The sequence below is a fragment of the Argopecten irradians genome, unplaced genomic scaffold (assembly GCF_041381155.1).
Source record: "Argopecten irradians isolate NY unplaced genomic scaffold, Ai_NY scaffold_0020, whole genome shotgun sequence".
NCBI classification, from domain to species: Eukaryota; Metazoa; Mollusca; class Bivalvia; order Pectinida; family Pectinidae; genus Argopecten; species Argopecten irradians.
In genome coordinates this window covers 142,453-164,509 of record NW_027187487.1, presented here as the reverse complement: position 1 = coordinate 164,509, position 22,057 = coordinate 142,453, and the positions used below count along the sequence as shown (strand labels likewise).

Here is a 22,057-nt window from a genome sequence, read left to right as displayed (position 1 = left end):
GGTGCACTGGGCTAAAAATGGTAATTATTTCTCTCACACTAGCACAAAATATTCCATATTATCTTTATATGGAAATTCCATCAAGTATGGTGAAATGTTCATATCCCTTCATTTGCATGAGCATTCACTTTCAAATATTAAAGTCCTAATATACATAACTATGGTATTTTTGTCGTGATTCAGAAAAAAATAATCTTTAAAAGACTTTTTTAAAGGGACATGAACCTTAAATAAGTTGTTCTGTATGCTTAGATATGGTTTTCAGATGTCTATTGAATATTTTATTACAATGATTGGTTATCTAAAACGACAGGAAAACCTACCTGAAAAATGATGAAAATAGACCGTCATATTCTATCTTTGGAACACAAAATGAAATCTGGCCGAAAGCAAGGTTAAAATGAACAAACAAACTTGCTGACATGACAAGGAATATTAGTTTTCCACATTTTAAGATTATTTTCTAATTTAAGACGGTTGACAAATGAAGTTTAAGCCATATTTGTTATAAAACAATTTGTATTTAGCGTAAGAATTATAAGTCAAAAGTCAAACGAGACTTTTCATTCGACAGGGCACCGCGAAGTGAGGTTCCTGACTTATTGCACATATGTACATCACGCAAGTATAAAGTGGGGAGTTGCTCCCGTCTCTTGCATTTCAGCGATCCATTTATATTTACCTACTTTCCACAATCGCGCACAAATCGCGCACGTAACTGACTCTTGACGTACACTGTTTTCTATCAGAATTCGTTTGTGTTCGCTTCACCCACGTTTTTGACCCACCATTTTGTTTACATTTGTGCAGTGCATTGTGGGAGGTCACTAAAGTTCAACACTACTATACTATCGTTACAAAATTCGACCGGGCCGGTTCAAAATACAGAAAGATGGAATTTCCATTATAATTATTTTATTTGACACATTTGCACAATAACTGATATATATTACTTAGTAAGGTATCTGACATGTCTTAAATATGTATTTTTACTCAAATTTACATGGTTCATGTCCCTTTAAGACTTTAATTTTTTCTTTTAAATCCAAAGACATTTAAGATAATTTAGGTGTGGACCACTAAAAAAACCGAAGTTGACATCACAGTCTGCACCAGTTGACACAAAGTCTACATTTTGTGTTTTCGATGTTTGGGCAAGATTGGTTGTATTCTTAGATTAGATCGCGAAAATAACATAAAATAACACAGGTAGGAACATATTTTTAACGGAAGACGAGCTAGATTCTACTTTCACAAGATTTAATTTCACTTTACGCAACAACACAGAAGAGTTCCAAGATAGCGGAGCGAGTTTCAGATGCTGCTATATCAATACCTACGTAAAATATCATCGTAAATATGGATAATATATCTTAATTTAGGGAATATCTATAAATGTTATCAATATCCAGGCTATATTTTACTTCAATATGTGCCGCTAGTTACGTATATTGGGACTTTAAGATTCTTCCGTATTCCAGAATTGATGCAATCTATCAATGTATTCAGTACAGCTCTGAGTGGTAGGATGGTTTCACAGTAAACCTGAATTGCTGTCTTATTTTTTGTAATAAATTCATTCATAACAGCAAGTTTATAAGAACATCTTCCAAGTGAAATGGCCTAATCACATGCTTTTCTGTGCTACAGGTGACTACAGGCTAACCATGGATGAGCTAGAATCTCTTCTAATGTTGGTCTGTCTGATGGACAAATTGCTAAGCATTTTTCCACCAAATCTTTCACTTCTGAAAAGTTAAAAATACAGAAAACATGAAACCCGTTTTCATCAAGCTTACAGTAGATGCAAGTAACAGTCACGTCCCCACTGTTGTCAAGTACATAATTTTCGAATAAATGGCAAGTTACCGGTATTATGAAGAGATTTCTCAAACAAAGTACTTCTACCTATTTTATGAAACAAGACCATAATGTGGCTGATAAAAACCTTAATTTAGTGACAGCTATTACTAGTGACCTGTGTAGTAGCACAAGTTTGACCTGGAGTGCAAGTTAGAATTACTCATGAAAATTTTACTATGGCTTAAATTTGTACTTCGTGGTAAAGAACTTCTAGTTATGGTAGAATTCCATCTCATCTTTGTAATCAATAAATTGAACAGGTGCACATTGTACTCTTCATTAGATGAGGTAGATGACTTAAGTAGCCCTTTCATTTACCAGTTAAATGCCGTGTTTTGTACAACAACCTAGCTTTTAAGTAACAAAATGATCAAATTGAAATTAATTCATTTATCTCTTTGATAATAGCAAATTACCATTAGACAAATCTCTAGTATAGGTTAATTTTCCCGCCAAAATATCAGCATCCAGTTTGAATGGAATATCTCCAGAGAGAAGGTTAAACAACAGAATTCCTAGAGACCAAACAGCTGCAGAGTGGCCATGGTACATGTGGAATTTTATCCATTCTGGGGGACTGCAAACTCGTGTACCTGAAAAAATATTGGAATATGAACTTTTTGTTGGATATGATAATACAATTAACATTTACATTATTCATTGAAATATATGATATACGACGAGAACTCGTATAGAATAAATGACTTACTGAATGCTTCTTCCAGTCCCCAGGGAAAAATGACACTGGTTGATTGAAAACTACACTTTTCCATCCCTTTACCCAACTCTTTCATCGTTTCCTGTTCAAGTTACCTGTACTTATGTAATTATAATAATGGTGAGCATTTTTCAGTACCAGTGGAACATGAGAAGTAACTAAAATGTTTTTTTTTTTAAAGTCAGCTGTGGTATGTGGCCTTCCTAGATTTTGAACCAACTTGAATAATAACACTTGGTCAGGACCACCTCAGGATCATTTCAAGTGACCTTAAGCTCAAAATAACTGATGGAACTTGAGGAAAAGGTTTTGCTACACAAGAGGCCCAAGTGCCTTAACGGTCATCTGACTACCTACATAATCACAAAAAGGCTGCCTTAGCTTCCATGTTTAAGTTTTTTGTAAGTTAAAAATAACAACATTTCATGGACTGCCCTTCTTTACATTCCTACCAATTTCCAGCTCATTGGAACTAGAGAATTAGTTTAAAATAGGTTTTTCAAGATGGTTGCAACGGTGCACGTGGCTATATGATCTTGGATTTCGGACAAACCCGAAAAATAACAACACTTGGCCAGACCATCTCAGGATCATTTCAGGTAAGTTTCATCTAAATCCCACTCGTGAAACTTGAGAGAAATTTCAAATGTAAAAAAGCACAGATGACGCACGGCACATATGACAGAGGACGATGGAGGAACTTGAAATGATATTAATAACATGCGACAGATGCAGCATGATGTCTGCATATTAAAACTATAAGACATTGTCTTAAATCTGTCAAAATGGGCTAATTATTCCTTCTTTGCAGAGATTACTAATTAAGTTAATGTTTATTCCCCTTTTTTACAGCTTTTAAATTTCACCATTATAAGTAAACTGCATCCCAGCTTGTTACATGGCCATACAATCCTAATTGCCCTTAAAAGTGGTTTATGTTTGCAGCTGACTGTGATTTACTGCCTATACACTTAGGTTTGAAGTATATAAAGTTTGTTTACTTTTAGATCCAATATGTTCACAATGACTACAGTGTAATATAATCTTTGACACTCACCACTGAATTCAAGATAAACTGTGTCTTTTAGGAAAGCACCAGATCCAAAGTCAATCAATTTAAGTTCATCTGTTTTTAAATCTACTAGAATGTTTTCATCTTTGATATCACGATGAACAACACCCATTCTATGAATGTTAATAACTGTGTCCACAATTTGTCTAAAGAACTTTTTACTACTCTCTTCATCCAAAGCACCTTTTTCAGTTATGTAATCAAACAAATCTTGCACATGTTCTTGTCTTTCCATCACAACAGCAAAGCTTTTGTTCAACTCGAACCAGTCCAATATGTTGATTACTCCAGGACAATTATTCACATGTTCTAACAAACAAATTTCCATCGGCACAATTTGTCCATTTAGCTGTCCCCACGCAATGACTTTGTTTTTGGATATGATTTTGATGGCAACCTGAAAGAAAAAGAATATAATGATAAGTTACAATACTAATGTAAAATCAATGCATTCACCTTTAAGTTAGATAAGAAAAAATATTGTTCAGTCCCTTATTTTTGTGTTCATTCTTTACCAATAACATGATCAACTGACATTTCGTAGCAAACATTAATTTAAGGCAAATGCTTTGCAAGCCTACCGGAAAATTGTCCCCCTTTCGTGTTCCGCTGTAAACGCTCCCGAAACCACCACTTCCTAAATGCTTATTAATGGTGTACATGGGCATCCTCTTAAAATGTATGTCCTCCACTGTAAAGAAATGATAAAAAATAGTAATGAATTAATGTAAAAATAAAACCCCTCAGGCTCCAGGATCATGTAACAATCTTAACTTTAGACTTAGCCAGATCGACTTAGCCAACAAAAACTGACGTCACAAAAAGTTATGTCATTTTCGATTGGCTAAGTCTAAATTTAAGTCTTAAGATTGTTCCATGATCCTGGAGCCTGATTTTTAAAGTTTATTGTCCTTTTCCATATTGGTATCATGGTTATAGGGAAACATTCCCAACTTTCAAAAAAACATACTTCTGTTTAAATATATATCACATATATATCCATCCCATGTAATCATATAAAATAAGAGGCCAAAGGGGCCTTTAATGGTCATCTAACTATACCATATGAATAATGCTGGATATTGTTTAAGGATTAAAGTCTCTTTCTGGTGGTTCTATCGAAGGATAAAGTTGAGTAGGGTATCGTTTATATGGAAAGAGCCAAATTGACCCCTTTTGGTCCTGCTCCTCAGGCCCCCGGGGGGTTATGACAGCTCCATCATTTGTACAATTTTGAATCCCCACCCTATAAGGATGCTACCATTGCATTATGGGTGCAATCCCATGCTTGGTTGCAGAGAAGAAGTCATTTATATGGAAATAGCCAAATTGACCCCTTTTGACCCCGCCCCTCAGGCCCCCAGGGGTCAGCCCCATCATTTGTACAATTTTGAATTCCCAACCTATAAGGATGCTACCATTGCATTATGAGTGCTATCCAATGCTTATAGCTTCAGAGAAGAAGTTAACAAAAGGCCCATCAGGGATCAATCTAGCTCTGATTTATTACTGTTAATGGGTAAATTTCCCCTCAAGGAATGAATTCCCCTCAGGCCTAAAGTTCCCCTGAAGATTTCAAAATTCCCCATTTGAAGCTATAAAAATGACCGTTTTTGAAACACAATTTCCCCTGTGACTTAATTACTTTTCTTTAATTTTTTATACTTTTGTTTGCAAATTTCTTCATTTTTATCCTATAGCTACTGCATATTTTATGATAAACTCAAATTTTTCATTATTGAGCTTAAAATTTTGCTTTACTAAATATAAAAATAAAAAAAATTGTTTTACAGTACTTTTTCGTCAAAATGAAGAACATTTTGGACAAAAATAAGACAATTCAAATTTCCCTATATTGCGCCAAACTTTTCCCCTATTTTGAAAAAAGGGTAGTTTTCCCCAAAACCTAGATTGATCCCTGCCCATGGGCCTTAACGATCACCTGAGTGTGAATATATAAAGAAACAAATTAAAGACACACATGTTTAAACACTACATTGTACATATACTGGGTCTTGAAGTTGGTCAGTGATTTTATAAATTTGACGTTTTAGTCTATGAAGAGTATTTGCTTCCATCAAACCTGTTTTAGTTACTGCAGTATACAGGTAAAAAGATTTACGCAGCACGACATTGGCAATTCGGAAGTATTCTGATTTTGATACTTGATGTCTGATATTTGGATAAGACATTGACATCTTTAAGTCTCACTTTTTTCGTCTGACCATTTTTTCCTGTTTGACCCGTGCATGATTTATTTTTCAATTGAAGACACTAATGATTGAACTTGAGCAAAATACCAACAAGTTGTCGGATGTACTGTTATGAAAGCTTGAATGTATTTCGTCAAAAGACAAATGGATCGATTTCAGTTATAACGCAATTAGTAGATGCATTTACATATGCAAAAAAAAATCTGTTTAGAATCATACCTTAATTCGTATTGACAGGTTATATGAAAAAGTCAGAAATTTGTAAAGCGAGTTTGACCAGTAGACATTCAACGACACGAGACGGGTTTTTAATAATGATGTATATGTGGTTCCAAACACCGCCGATATACAACGTACGTGGATTATTATGTACACTTTACTGTTTATAATTATGCAGTAATCGCTCAGAGATGTTCATTTATCTACGAGAACATCAATATATGCATGGTATAAATCCCTATTTTCAAGCGTATTCCAAACTCATATCTGTGATTGAGGATAATATTAACTAGGTATCGGACATGTACACCAGTATTTGTGTCTTTAAAATCGATATTTACAAACAGAGAGTTTATATTAGATAGCAGAACACCGAAAATCGCCACTCTATCTTATATAGAGTAGAGTAGGTCCCGTTGTCCTCGTGACGTCACAGGTCAGGGGTCCCGAATCGGGGTCAATGGCTTGGGGTTTCAGGTGTGTTCTAGAGAATAGTCGCATTTTCTCCAATACCGTAACCGCTTTAAAGCTTGCACTTTCTCCATTCTTATTTAATTTTATCCAATGACGCATTTATCAAGCCTTATATACCAAACCATTCCGTGTACACTTTAAGACCTTTCCATCTATAAAGAGTATTTGGTTCTACCATTTCCAGAATTTTAGCAGATTTTTTAAGTTTGAGCCTATTTGACCCTTTTTAGCCCCGCCCCGCCCCTCTGCCCCCAGGGGGTTGGCCAGGACAAATGTGGATATGATATCGATATTAAAATGCTATCTCAGGCTAATAATTCTAACCAAGTTTGACTAATTTCAGAAACATATATACATAGAGATTGGAAACTCCTTCTTTGTCTATGTTGACAGGCAGTGGGCACCTCTGGTTTATAGGCATTTTCCCTTGGCTAACTACTTTTAAGTGTAATCTTTTAAACATGATATTTTTGCATCAAATCAAAGTTTAAACATTATATCATGGTTTGATGTGACCAGTTTTCCCGATTACTTTTATTTAATATGATTTTTGAAAGTATGAAAATCAGCAATTTTACCTTGGTTTTACGAAAATTTAAATCAGACATTCAAAACCGAAAGTGCATTTTGTATTATTAAAATATTATTTTTTCTATCTAAAATCGTACTCAAACCATCTGAAAATTACTGAACTTTTATAACATATCAAATTCATTTTGTTGTATTTAACTGTTTAAGAGTTTATCTAAAAACCCCTAAGCACATACAGAGGTACATCTGCCGATCGTAAAAATGGCGGAGTTGCCAATCTCTATGTATATGTAACCCTGGTCAATACTAGCCGCAATATATCGCTCGGCTAGAGAGAACTTCTCTTTAGCTTGATCGGTTGAGCGTCAGACTAGTAATCCAGAGGTCCCGAGTTCGATCCCTGGCAGAGGCAGGTATTAAATTTATTGTAAATCCTGCACCCTGTTACATTGGCGCCCATGTAGGGACTCATGAATGATACTTCACGATACCTGCGAAGGAATCGTTGTGACCCCTGGAAACTAGAGGACGACTTGATTCCTGGAGGGGGAAAATATATAATATGTAGTAGCTATCATCACCAAGAACTAATGAAATCTAATGAAACATGTAAATGATATTTATAGACCAATTGTCTTAATGAATTGGTCTCCTGTATACGTAATAACAGCCCCCAACCCGAAGTACCAATTACCCTGTCCTCATGTCCCATACATGACCTTTAACCCTGAGTAACAGAACAGACCGACATCTTGACCTACACACGCTGCCAGAGCACAGGTTTAATTTAGATATGGAATTTAATAACTTCGCACAACATTTACAGTGAAGTTAATAGTGGAAGTTCTGAGGGTTTAACCAATCTTATCCCTAGCGCCCAGGGCCGACCTAAACCTACTTGTCTCACCCTAGTACGCACGATACCCGTTCAACCAAGGCGCTGTCAACGCACCCTCATCCCCCACTATTCCCGGTATGACAAAATTATATATAAGCTTGCCCACTGTTCGAGACCACAGATGAATCACATGCGCTTCCCCCATAGTGGCTAACCGTCATTATAATTACTTGTCACTGTTAAACACATTCCCGGTAAACAGATGGTAAAAACCTGTCCTTCGGCCAGGTAATGTAACCCCAAAATATCTAATTCCCTTCTGAACTAGTTATATTATCGCCGACAAGCAGTAATTACGCTATATCTGGCCAACATACACAGGATTACCACACGGCCAGCTTACTGTTTATTTATACCAGTTACAGTTGATACATGGTACTTTCGGAATGATTTCCGTATTATTTCATTCAATTTCATATTTATATTCTATCTGAGTTTGGAGGTAATAAGGGGAGCATGGTGCACCATAGTGCCTCCATTCCGGAGACTGCTGGCACTTACCAGTGAATAGGCTGGCTCTACCAGACCTGTAACCAATCTGCTGTATCGCGAATGAATGAATGAAGAGTTTTACGTACCGTGACGCTAAATATAACGTTTCGGGGCACGAGAAAAGATAGGAAATGGAGTAGGAAGAGCAGAGTATATAGAGAAAGCATAGAGTGAGGAGTCGTCTGCTATACCTATATATCTATTAATTTGGAAGACGACTCCTAGATCCTAAAATGTCCTACCATGGCATCGTCTAGCAGTAACTAGCCCTACCCATCAAGAGCAGGGGAAAGGAAGGAACCTAACCTATCAATTTGGTATATAGATTCTATAATTTTGAAGCCCTTCTAATTTATCTATGTGAAAATATCTAAACTATGACCTGTACCTATACCTATACTCTTCATCGAAAGACCGCAGAGGGGTTTTTATCGTGCAAGGCTGGGCATCCTCACACGGGACACCGTCTTTAAGTCCCATCCGACGGACTAGGTGTTAGTAGTTAGTGGTTGTCGTGCGTGTGCTTGTGAATTTTTTGGTGTCCCTACATTTAAACACAAACCAAGACTGACTCCTTACAAAAACTGTTCATCTTGTCAATGTCTCTGCTTTCTGTATTGCCATACCTATCTTTCGACACATAATACTGTACATTCCGACGTTTTTAAAGTATGATTGTGCATATTGTGACATTAGTTTTTGTGAGGGAGTAGAGAATTTTAGTAGGACGACTATAGGAAGTTATTATAAAAAAGAGGGTGTTGAGCCGAAAGTGCATGTATGGATAATTTGGAAAATTAATAGATAAAAAAAAAAAAAAAAAAAAAAAAAAACAAAAAACTATTAAATAAATAAATAGATAAATATTTCTACGATAGTGGACAACAGAGTGGGAGATAAAAGTATGAGGGCAGGCTGTATCGCGTGCGCGCACGAGTATTTATACCTGCCGTGCGGTAGAGACGATGGTTCAAACGGACCAATCAAAGCGCTCGGCACATAGCTCCGAAGGCTGTAGTTTCTATCATGGTCGTATGTAGTGCTGGTTTCGAACACCTAAAATGTAACTTGACTCTCTACAGCTCTATAAGATCGTAATTGATCGTAAATTAGTAACGATTTAAGTAGGTAAACTTTATAGATATTAACTGTACCCTTACTTTACTCAGAGGCGATTTTAATAGCTAGCAAATACACCATAGACATTTCCCGCCAAAGCCTGCTCCGTTACACTCCCACAGCTGGCTTTCACAATGAAATCGCTAAGTTGCACATTATGTGTTATTTCATGATTAATTCAGTAAATCTATTTCATGGTTAATTCAGTAAATCTATGTCTCTCCCGATAAATTAAAAAAAAAATCAAACCTCATCACAAAAAGTTATGATTGGAGGCATATGGTGACGATTTTGAAAAAAAAAAAAACATCCATGTCAAAGAAACTGAGAAATCAAACAGGAATGTGATTTTGTTTTCAGTTTCGTTTACCCCTATTCCACTTACTAGAGTGCACAACTAGTACTGGACATCGTTAAATTGCACCGGAAATGTGCGCCGTCGACGATAAATATTATTTCAAACAAAAGATCCGCATTCCATCTGTCAAAAAGTCCAGATCATCTTTTGTATAAATGAACACACAGAATAATTACTCCAGTGCCCACAAAAACAAGCAGAAAACAAGGAAAACTGAGATCTTCTGGATCCATTCCGCCATTATCCAGCTATACTTTACGCTTAAATATTTTCCGAAGTCGAAGATGGAATAAAGCTATCGGGACATATTATATGTAATACATGTACAAACTTGAAAAATATTGCCATTATAGGGTATCGTTCAAATTCAACTTACCTCTAGAACCGTCGGCACTGCTGTAATCAGTGACGCAATTTACAGCGCTAGCGTTGGTAGACCGGGGACATCTGTAACACATGGCCTGTACTGTAGACAGGGGGGCATCAGTAGTTCACTTGACATCTATACTGTAGATAAGGGACATCAGTAACACTTGACCTGTATACTGTAGACAGGGGACATCAGTAACACTTGACGTGTATACTGTAGACAGGGGACATCAGTAACACTAGACCTGTATACTGTAGACATGGGACATCAGTAACAGTGAAATGCGTTCTTGAAAGCGTCCGGAATTGCCTTTCGGATCGTTCAAACCACAAATCACGTGAATAGTTTCAACCAGTCGGTATGCGCGTTTATCGGCTCGAGAATAGCGTCAGTCAAACTGTGGGCGGAGTTTAGTAACAGCGATAATCTAACTGAGGGCGGAGTTTACCTGTTACACATTCAAAAACTTACGCAATATCAATAATTAATACCGCAACAATTTGGCATACAAAATCGTAAAATAAAAACAACAATACATGCCATAGTCACAGGTTAAAATGAGTGGAAATTTGGTATTTGGAATACTATTTTATTTGAAATCACATGAGCGAGAGAGTCATACTTTATATCGTTACTTTATACGTGAACATGTATATTCCAAACGTCAAGTTATACTTCCTTGAACTACAATATAGTGTAAAAGCACAACTGATCATAGGTTTGAATAGAAATCTACATATTTACTGTTTGTAATTTACATGTACAAGCATACTTTTAAACATTACCATCACAATTCATACAAACCCCTTTTATAAGTCTCATATACGTCCTTGATACAACTAACAATTAGAGGGGGATGTCTGCTTCGGACGAAACATCTAAATTAGTTCAAAAGAAAAATATTGTCTGTTTAGGCAAGGATTTATAAGTGAGATACGTTCTTGGTTTATGGTTACCCGATCGACCCTATTTTTTCTGTACCTAAAAGGATACTCCTATTATCCTTATTTACTCTAGGCCAATCTGAGCTGTTTATATCTTCTTTCTTCGTCAAATCTCCAATTATTCAATATTCAATAAAGAGTCAAGAGTGAACGACACTAATGTTTAATCATTTTATTGATAATTAAATAGGAGCCATATATCTGTTTGGTAAACAGCTCGCTATTGCATCTGAACTTGACAATATATATATAAATATATATAAAAAAAAATCCCTACCTACCGACCCAAAGTAACCCTAAACAGACAAATATAATTGAATTGAAGAGTTTAACGTACTGTCAGACTCACGTTATCGTCAAGTTCTGGGTACGCGAAAAAGCACAGAGTGGAATGAGTCGTCTGCAAATACCTATATATCTATTAATTTGGAAACAACTCCTATATCCAAATAGGTCCTATCCCTAAACAGACATTTTTTCTTAGTTTTTTAACGGACATATTTTTTGGCCTTATATATACAGCTACAACCATGTATGTTCCAGGGTACAAAAGTGTGACCAAGTCAAATCAGTAGATCCCTTTGAAGTCAACATTGTTTGCGCTACACCGCATGGAGTCTATAACCAATCAAGGCAACTTCCCAGAGTTAATACATTTGTAAATCGCTCAGGCTGGTCTAATCACAGGTGTTTGGCTCTATAGATATATGTTATACTTATATGTTATGTTTGATTGTTTGATTAATTAACGTCCTATTAACAGCTATGGTCATGTAAGGACGGCCTCCCATGCACGTGGTGTGTTGCGTGTATGTTGTGCGAGGTGCGTGTTTCGGGAGACTGCGGTATATTCATGTTGTGTCTTCTTGTATAGTGGAACTGTTGCCCTTTTTATAGTGCTATATCACTGAAGCATGCCGCCGAAGACACCAAGCAACACACCCCACCCGGTCACATTATACTGACAACGGGCGAACCAGTCGTCCCACTCCCTGTATGCTGAGCGCTAAGCAGGAGCAGAAACTACCACTTTTATAGACTTTGGTGTGTCTCGGCCAGGGGACAGAACCCAGAGCCTTCCTCACAGGGGCGAACGCTCAACTCTAGGCCAAAAGTGAGGCGGTGCCAAGGGAGGCATTAGGAAGGATAAAGTCAGATAGGAAGAAGAGAAAAAATAATATCCTAAATTTAGTCGCCTTTTTCGATCATGCAATAGGGGCAGCAGGTACAATTCTAACACCCTACCTGCAGGGCCTATACTACATGTCGACACAGTATAACAAATATATATATATAGAGAGAGAAAAAAAATGTCTTTAGAGCCAAACGCCTGTGGTCTAATACATCCATATAAATCCGGCATCAGTCGATAAGCCCCGCCCTACTATAATTAGATACTGTCGCTACGCACCCCAATTAGCTTCATCAAAGATGACGACCACTCCGGTAAAGATATCATTAAATGATAGAAAGTATACTACATTTTTTCTGTCTGCCAGATAGATTTACATTCTGATTTAGAGATTTTATTCTTGAAATCTTGGTCACATTTGGTTTTTGGTTTTATCAACACAAAGAATAGATCGAGGTATTTTCATTGTCTTTGTAAAGTGTCCCAGTCGATCTACTTAAGTCAGGGAAATGTGTTTAAGTTTTATAAGATTGCGCATGTGTCATATTGGGGCCAGTTTATAAACACCGGATATCGTTGTCAATTAAATCTGTCGATTTACCTGCAATCCCTGTAGAGCGGGATCCCGCTGGACATACACACAGGTGTCAAAAGTGACATACCTTATAATTACCTGGCAGAAATCAGCAGATGTCCATAGTGGTGTCTTCCCACTCAGCCAACATATCCTATTTTTTAACATTAGGCGGAGGAACAATAGAGAACAATAGGGGCTAATTACAGGTAAGTTATAGTCTGTTTTAGAAAATGACTTACCTGTATTTACCTGTGCTACACCTGTACAATAAGGTCACAGTAAGCACAGTAAGTACTTAGTACTCTACTTTTATTCTTATATTATTTTTCTAAAATAAACGTCACATTTTACATGTAAAGATCTATTATTTTACACAAAACTTACAGATAGTTAATTTTCCACATCTTGATGGTAATCTAACAATCATTTTTTAGATCTATATATATTTGCTTTCTGAGCATTTAGATATAAAACTATAATTAAATTAACAAATGTAACTTTTCTCTCTTTAATTAGATGATAGAAACTGTTTTATAATACTGCTGTAATATAGTTAATTTTCATTAGCTTATTCTTATATGTAGGTTTTCATGTAAAAGCAGATACTGAGAAATTATATGTTAAATACTAGTAAAACAATAATTATCTTATATAGAATTATATATTTTAGCCTATTATCAAAATATGACAGAAATTAATGCCAAATGGTTTACAAAACGGGGAACATATATATACTGCACTTTACATGTACATATAGTGTCTATATTACACATGGGAAACAACTAAGTACATAATTTGAATTTTCTGAATCGTTTTTGTTTGGTCATCTGAAATCATAGACGAACCTCCTAGATGTCATAATACCATTGAAACTATTAATGTCTTTTTTCCTGAGGTGAATGATATCCCGTTGGTATCGATACTTCTAGTCATGAGATGTTAAACAAATCTCTGTTAAATCTGTGTAACCAATGTAAATTACCGATTAATTAAATAACACAGAAAAGAAACTCTTTATAATTATGAAAAAAAATCTATCATTATGCAATGCACATTAACCTGCATCCTTCTTTTGAGACATAGATTAAAAAAATCATTTTATTTTAACAAAACATATCACTTACATATCATAAGGTTTACATTTGGTGGGGTACGGACAAAAGCCCCCCCGGACAAAAGCCCCTTAGGACATAAGCCCCTAGGACAAAAGCCCCTTGGACAAAAGCCCCTCCATACTAATGGAAAAGAGGACAAAAGCCCCTTCATTTTTTCAAAAAAATTAAATTCAAAAATATAGTAAAAAAAAATATAACATATTTTCTTATATCAGTTTTTTTTTTCTTCAAATTTACATGTAGTTCAAAATAAGACACAATGTAATAATTTACTGGATTATTGGGATTTTACTAAAAATTTGATAAATTGATTTCATGATTTATAGAAAAAAAATGTAAAAAATTATATTGATGTTAATCTAACTATGACACTATATGATAGAAATATTTTGTAATTAAACATACTTTCCTAATTATCTATATATAATCAATGCAAACATCAAGCTGTTAGCCTGGTAGGTGTTATGATAAAGTAAACATTAATGGTTTCTTGTATATATAACATTCTAATGTCTATGTATACATGTTTTTTATTCTTTCTTTGGTATCAATAACTCAAAAATTAAAAGAATTCAAATGATCACATCACATAATTATGTTTTTTTGTTATGTTTGACACTCTTCTCTAATATTACCAAATTATTATGTATCAAATAGCGAATAAATAAAAAAAAAATAAAATAAGAAAAAATACATTATTTTATAAAGAAGGGGCTTTTGTCCGGAGGGGCTTTTATCCTAAGGGGCTTTTGTCCGAGGGGCTTTTGTCCTGGGGGCTTTGTCCGGGGGGGCTTTTGTCCAGGGGGGCTTTTGTCCTACACTCACATTTGGTACAGCCAAATTCACACATCATTGGTTTTTTTTTAATTTATAATATCATAAGAAATGTATTTTAATTTTATACAGCTAAATTCTGTTTCCCTTCTTACCTTTACACCTGGAATTAATCGACATAATTGATACAGCCTATAGCCAACTTTTACACAGGTAAACTCAGGTAAAGTTTATATAGCAAAAATAACATGTTGGCTGAGTGGGAATGAACCTCCATAGTCCTTGCGTCTGCAAAACAGTATGGCTTTATTTACCAGAAAGATATTATTTCACATCAATGTGTGTGATGGTACTTTATGTAGGCCTGTTTATAAATGCAGAAACAACCAAAACCATGACGAAAATTTAATTTGATTTGAATGAATCTAGATTAATTTGTACAATCTATGATTAAAATAATCATAAACCGTAGTGATCATATATTTCATGTATAATTCAGCGTATCTGCTTGTAGAATGGCGAGTTTGAAATCAACTTGATTTAATTTAAAACACAAATCTTTTAATCATTTTTGTAGCTCTAGACTTTCTTTGACAAAAAAGGTTTATTTCCTTTTAACAATAATTAATTATATTTGTCATGATCATATAGATTCGTTTTATTCACCAAATGATATGTCACAAAACAAAATTATCGGCAAAATTTAAATATAATTAAAATACTATTTAAATTTCTGCTAAAACTTATAAAAATATCATAATTTCATAACGAGTATAGCCGGGATATAGATTCATGTGGATTTTACCTAATTGTGTTTAAGGATGTATTCTTCTGAGGTTTCAGTCCCGTTGAAGTCTCGTTTCGAAAAAGATCAAAGAAGTTATGCGATTTTCGAATACAATTTATCAATATCTGTAGTTAGCAAGTTGCAAGATGCAAATTTTGTCAAAAAATTCCATTTCTAGTTTTAGTAGAGTGTTTTTTATACAGGGAATTTAAGAAATAGCCCATTTGGCGGCCATTTTGAAATTGTGTCTTTTTTCGCTTTGAGTAGAGCCACAGTTTTACCTTAAATCATCATCACTGCGCCAGCATTTTTAGCTGTATCAAGCTTTTTTTGCTGTAAATCTTTACTAGGTTCATGGTAATTAAAATATTGAACATTAATGCGTGAAATGATACACTTTTGTCACTTATTTTTTTTTTACATTTAATAGTAATCTGAGCACTTTTATTTTTTACTCTAAAATGCTGAAAATAACAAATATTCAAATGGGGCAAAAAAGTAAGCACACGGACCCCCCATTTTTCTGCCTAATTTAGAGAGAACAACCCATTCCCTATTGATATGCAAAATATTAACAAAAGTTTAAAACCAGAACTTTTTCCATAAAGGGTAAAATTTGGCAAAAATGGCTGAAAATGATGTATTTTGTAGCTCAAAATTAAGGGGTAGGGGTAGCATATGTTGTTATTCTGAGAAAAAAATATGAGTCTTATTAATCAAAACTGGTATATTTTTAAAGAAGACTACATGGAAAATAAATTCTACAAACATCAATTAAAAAACCATATATACGTTTTACATATATATCATTAAACATAATCCTTGTACAAATCTATAGACAGTGGCGTCGATAACAGGATATTACTGAATACGCAAATTGGCGTGCGAGCGCCGAAGGCGGGGGTCTCCCCCGGGAAAAATGTTACGATTTAGAATAGATGAGTTTTACGATGTATTTTAATGACATTTAAGCGTTCTTAACATGGTAATTTACCTGCATTTAGGAATGATAATTGTGAATGTCGTCATATCATTATGCAACCCTACTCAATCTGAACCAAGGACGTACATGAGAAACTTATGAATCCTTGATCTGAACATACCGGCTTCAAACCATTGTTGTGTAACTCAAAATGATATTGAATTAAGGATGTACTCCTGTAGAGATCGTAAATGATATCGGAACCCCTGGAATATCGAGGATGATCCTTCGGAACGGTGTGGGGCGCCCCTCCCCGCTTCTTACGCCCCTGAATTTTATTTTTACACTGTCGGAACATTCCCCACAATCCGTTTCGATTTCCCTACTATTATTCGTACAGTGTATAATCGACGTAAGCGAGTCTTTAATATAAAAGTAGAAAATTGCTATTTTAACACTATTTCATATTTTGTTCGGAATACTTCTAATTATATATATATGCTGCGGGATATTTTGGCGCGAATTAGACCATGGACAGGATGTAAGGAGAGCAGACAGGAATTCGAAGGTAAGTAGAATCTAATGTTTTTTTCTCCACCTTATGAGGAAAATCCAGTCGCCGCACAACACTGCCGTGTACTGTAGAATGTAATAATTAAGATATTCTTTATCAATATATTGATATATAAACAGAATCAATACCGTCCAAGCATTTGCTGATTAATTTTCATTGTAAGAGTTACTAGCTAGTATTGTGGAAGTTTTGATATATTTGTATGTTGACCATGGCCATGGTGAAGTGTGAGTGTATGAGAAAGTAATTATAGAATGTTAGTTATTGCTACGCCGCTTTCAGGCGTAGCAGTTAGAATCGGATGCAAATCACGCCATCTTACAGGATAGCCATTTTGCAAGAACGTTTGAATCAGATGGATGTTCGGTGTGTTACAATCACTGCCTGTTGAAGTAAACGAATTACGGAAACAGACTTTAATCTGTCCGGATTCGGACGCCATCTTCCTGATAAAGCATGGTCACATGTGCGATCGCATTCGTTAATTAGATTTCAGTGTAGAACAAGCATTTGTGGTAAAAGTATTCTGAATAAGGATTTTCTAGAAATTAATCGGGCATTGTAATTAAATCTGGTTGTTCCATTTACAGATGGAACAAATATATCTGTAGTAGTATACCATGTTCGAGACATTACTTTTATATTTCTTATTTAATTTAGATCACCATCGTGTAACATTATAATAATCAGACAATGCGTAGATACTAATTAACGGGACACGGAACATACTAAAATGCGGGAAGACAGTACATACTAAAAGCGGAATGAAAACGGACCATGAAAAAGCATAGAAACATATCGGATTAAGTTCAATATTTTCTTTGCCTTTTCTCTGCATGAGCCGAGAATCCCTGCATAAAACCGTTTTTTAATTTGTTGGAAGCAAAAGTATTATTAAAACTGTTCGTCTGTACTAGACCTGGCTACCGCTCCGAGCAACCGCTGTAAATGAAAATGTGTATGAGCATTAAATAAAGTTTATGGTGTGTGCTTATTTAAATCTTCAACTGAATTTCACTCAAGTTATTGTTAATCCAAATGAAAATACTTTTTTATAGACATTACTTAGTTTAATTATCACATAGTATCACCTGAGGTAAATGCGAAACTGTGTGTTTTTAAAATTGGTATTGATCAGTGTAAATTCTAAAATGTTTACATAAATCATTTTGAATTATCCCGCCACGTGCAATGATTGGTCAAATAATAACTTACAATCACAATCGGTAAAGTGCTGGAAACATTACTGTGCAATAGTCAAGCGTTTTTTTTAACTAATGCAAAACACTGATTGTTATAGAGACATATGTTTAGGCTACCGCAACAAAATAGATGACACATCTATTGAAATGAGATGATTGACTACAGTACTTCATAAATATCTGAAATAATATCAATATAGCTCATACATTAGAGAATTTTAATTCCATTGGCGCTACATGTATGAACAAGAACTGCCTAAATCGTTCGATTTCGCCACCAGGGCTAACAAAAGAACGTTGCATTACTTGTGGTTTCGATCACATAGACTGCCAGGTACCGTTAATCACAAGTATACAAATGATGGCTATTAACACTCTCCTAGTACAGGTAGATATCTGATAATTAGGTCGACGGAAACAAAAGACTGACTGATGTACCTGCGGGCAGTTGTTCACGGGTTGCTGATGCGGGAATGTGAGGCACAGCGAGGTGTGAAGTCACATGTGCCTGTGGTCATAATCAAAGGGTCAATTATTGTTAATTGAGTGGTCGTTGGGACTATGAAAACTGGTCGTGATACGGAATAGCGGTGTGATCGTATTACTGAAACCACCGATACAAAGACATATATGGGAAAAAATTGGAACTGAAAATAAGTGCCCGTAATAGCGGGATGTTCGTAATTTTGAGGTGGTAGTAAGGTGAACTATTAATGTATATGCTATACATGTGAAGGTTTGGAATAAACTTTTGAAAAATAAAATGAAGACAAAAAAAAAGAATATTTTCAAGCATGGTGAAATACGAACAAATTAAAATATGAAATTAAAATAAAATTTTGAAAAATCATGTACAGACAATGAGGCTTGAACGCGGGCCTTCAGATTAGAAAGCCCAGTATTTACCACGACACCACATGTAACCATACTTAGCTAGCGAATATCATTTACTTGATAATGAAATGCAGTTCAATGCAATGAAATGCAGTTCAATGCAAGGGGGGGGGGGGGGGGGGGGGGTAAAAAAGCTAGTTCAAGCGAACTTCCGGAATTGCGAACACAATCCCTTACAGAAATATAAGGCCTCTGGCACACAGTTGCAGCAATATTGCAGCAATATAGCGGCAATATTGCTGCAATACATACTTTTCGTATGCAAATGAGTTTGCCGCACACACTTGCCGCACCATAGCCGCACATACTTGTCGCACCAAAGCTGCACACACTTGCCGCAATAAAGCTGCACATAGTTGCAGCAATATTGCTGCAATAATACTTTTCGTATGCAAATGAGTTTGCTGCACACACTTGCCGCACCATAGCCGCACACACTTGCCGCACCAAAGCAGCACACTCATTTGCCGCAACAAAGCCGCACATAGTTGTGGCACCATTGCCGTTAGCTTTAAACAAGTACAAAGGTATAAATAGAAAAGTTTGAAAAATCACATTAGTCATTCTTTTGATTCTTGGTACATGTATTATGCAATGACCTTTTGAATTCATTTGGTGATGGAATTGGTCTTAATCTTGACCAAGAATTACCTTGTCAGCATCAAATAAAAATTATTGTTCTGGGAAACATGAATAGAATAAAGATATATATACATGCACATTTAAGTGTTTGTGACATAAAATGACTATAAACCAATAAAAACAATTATATTGCTTAAATTTCACCAATAAACCTTATCAAATCCAAAGACACTATCAGACTACATCCACTTGTAACTTATCATATCATAGAATTCTGTTAACAAACTTTATTTCTCCTTTCTCCCCCCCCCCTTTTTTACAGTAACCAGTTTTAGGAAAAAAATGTGGTTTTAATTAATTACTGTACTAGTATATGATAGAGTCAAGGTGAGCACTTAATAGAGAGAAATTGTACATTGTTCTATAATTGCTCTGAAATAAAAACAATTTATAATATTTTCCAACTGTCCTTCATCATTATCTCAAGCTCTATTAGTTAGTATTTAGGTTTTACTGAGATAATGTGTGTCTTGGTGATGTGTCTGTTCCTAGAGATCTTATAAATTTCAAACTATTGTTGGGGGAATATTATCTAGTATTAGAACTCTGCTGAAAAATTCTAATCAACAACTTACAGTTTGGTGGCCCATCTGTGAATTGGTTTGTGATTACACAGGAGTGGTGCTGTAATGACATAGAGTGGGATGCACAATGTCAGACTGGTTTATCAGTGTCACCAACTTGAACTGTATATTTCACCTAAGACCCCCCCTTTCCCACTCAGAGAAGAAAAAAAGGTCAAAAGTGTATATTTGTTTTAGAGGGGTGTGTGTGTGTGTCTTATTTTACATCAATCTATTTCACCATCTTGGATTTTTAGCTCACCTGGTCCGAAGGACCAAGGTGAGCTTATGCCATACCGTGGCGTCCGGCGTCCGTCCGTCCGTCAACAATCGACTTCTTCTCCATAACCGCTGGTCGGATTTCAACAAAATTTGACTGGTAGCATCCTTATGGGCTACTAACTGAAAATTGTACAAATGATGGGGCTGACCCCCCAGGGGCCTGAGGGGCGGGGCCAAAAGGGGTCAATTTGGCTATTTCCATATAAACGACTTCTTCTCTGAAACTAAGCATGGGATAGCACCCATAATGCAATGGTAGCATCCTTATAGGGTGGGGATTCAAAATTGTACAAATGATGGGGCTGACCCCCTGGGGGCCTGAGGGGCGGGGTCAAAAGGGGTCAATTTGGCTATTTCCATTTAAACGACTTCTTCTCTGAAACTAAGCATGGGATAGCACCCATAATGCAATGGTAGCATCCTTATAGGGTGGGGATTCAAAATTGTACAAATGATGGGGCTGACCCCCCTGGGGGCCTGAGGGGCGGGGTCAAAAGGGGTCAATTTGGCTATTTCCATTTAAACAACTTCTTCTCTGAAATTAAGCATGGGAGATCACCCAAAATGCAATGGTAGCATTCTTTTAGGGTGGGGATTCAAAATTGTACAAATGATGGGGCTGACCCCTGGGGGGCCTGAGGGACGGGGTCAAAAGGGGTCAATTTGGCTATTTCCATATAAACGACTTCTTCTCTGAAACTAAGCATGGAATAGCATCCATAATGCAATTGTAGCATCTTTATAGGGTGGGGATTCAAAATTGTACAAATGATGGGGCTGACCCCCGGGGGCCTGAGGGGCGGGGTCAAAAGGGGTCAATTTGGCTATTCCATGTAAACAACTTCTTCTCTGAACTAAGCATGGCATTACGCCATAATGCAATGGTAGCATCCTTATAGGGTGGGGATTCAAAATTGTGCAAATGATGGGGCTGACCCCTGGGGGCCTGAGGGACGGGGTCAAAAGGGGTCAATTTGGCTATATCCATATAAATGACTTCTTCTCTGCAACTAAAGCATGGGATTATATATAAAGCAACCCATAATGCAATGGTAACATCCTTTATAGGGTGGGGATTCAAAATTGTGCAAATGATGGGGCTGATCCCCGGGGGCCTGAGGGGTGGGGTCAAAAGGGGTCAATTTGGCTATATCCATGTAAACAACTTTTCTCTGCAACTAAACATGGCATTACGCTCATATGCAATGGTGGCATCCTTATACGGTGGGGATTCAAAATGTGCAAATGATGGGGCTGATCCCCCGGGGCCTGAGGGGTGGGGTCAAAAGGGGTCAATTTGGCTATATCCATGTAAACAACTT

General features: G+C 36.1%; 1 protein-coding gene across 1 annotated transcript; it reads right to left on the bottom strand.

The window, feature by feature from the left end:
• Nucleotides 1–708: 708 nt before the first annotated feature.
• On the bottom strand, nucleotides 709–10,894 carry LOC138311379 (serine/threonine-protein kinase pim-1-like). The gene is made up of 5 exons (XM_069252786.1): nucleotides 10,334–10,894; nucleotides 4,235–4,344; nucleotides 3,639–4,050; nucleotides 2,280–2,456; nucleotides 709–1,748 (listed from the first exon to the last, which is right to left on the bottom strand). The coding sequence occupies exons 1-5, from the start codon at nucleotides 10,413–10,415 to the stop codon at nucleotides 1,645–1,647; spliced, it is 885 nt and encodes a 294-aa protein (XP_069108887.1). The 5' UTR covers nucleotides 10,416–10,894; the 3' UTR covers nucleotides 709–1,644.
• Between the last annotated feature and the right edge of the window lie 11,163 nt (nucleotides 10,895–22,057).

Coding starts and splice junctions, on each gene's coding strand:
- LOC138311379 (XM_069252786.1), bottom strand. CDS start 10,415: ATGTGTTACAGATGTCCCCGGTCTACCAACGCTAGCGCTGTAAATTGC. Junction 2,457..3,638: donor AGTTTATCTTGAATTCAGTG/GTGAGTGTCAAA, acceptor ATATTTTTTCAG/GTACACGAGTTTGCAGTCCC. Junction 1,749..2,279: donor TACTAGAGATTTGTCTAATG/GTAATTTGCTAT, acceptor TTAACTTTTCAG/AAGTGAAAGATTTGGTGGAA.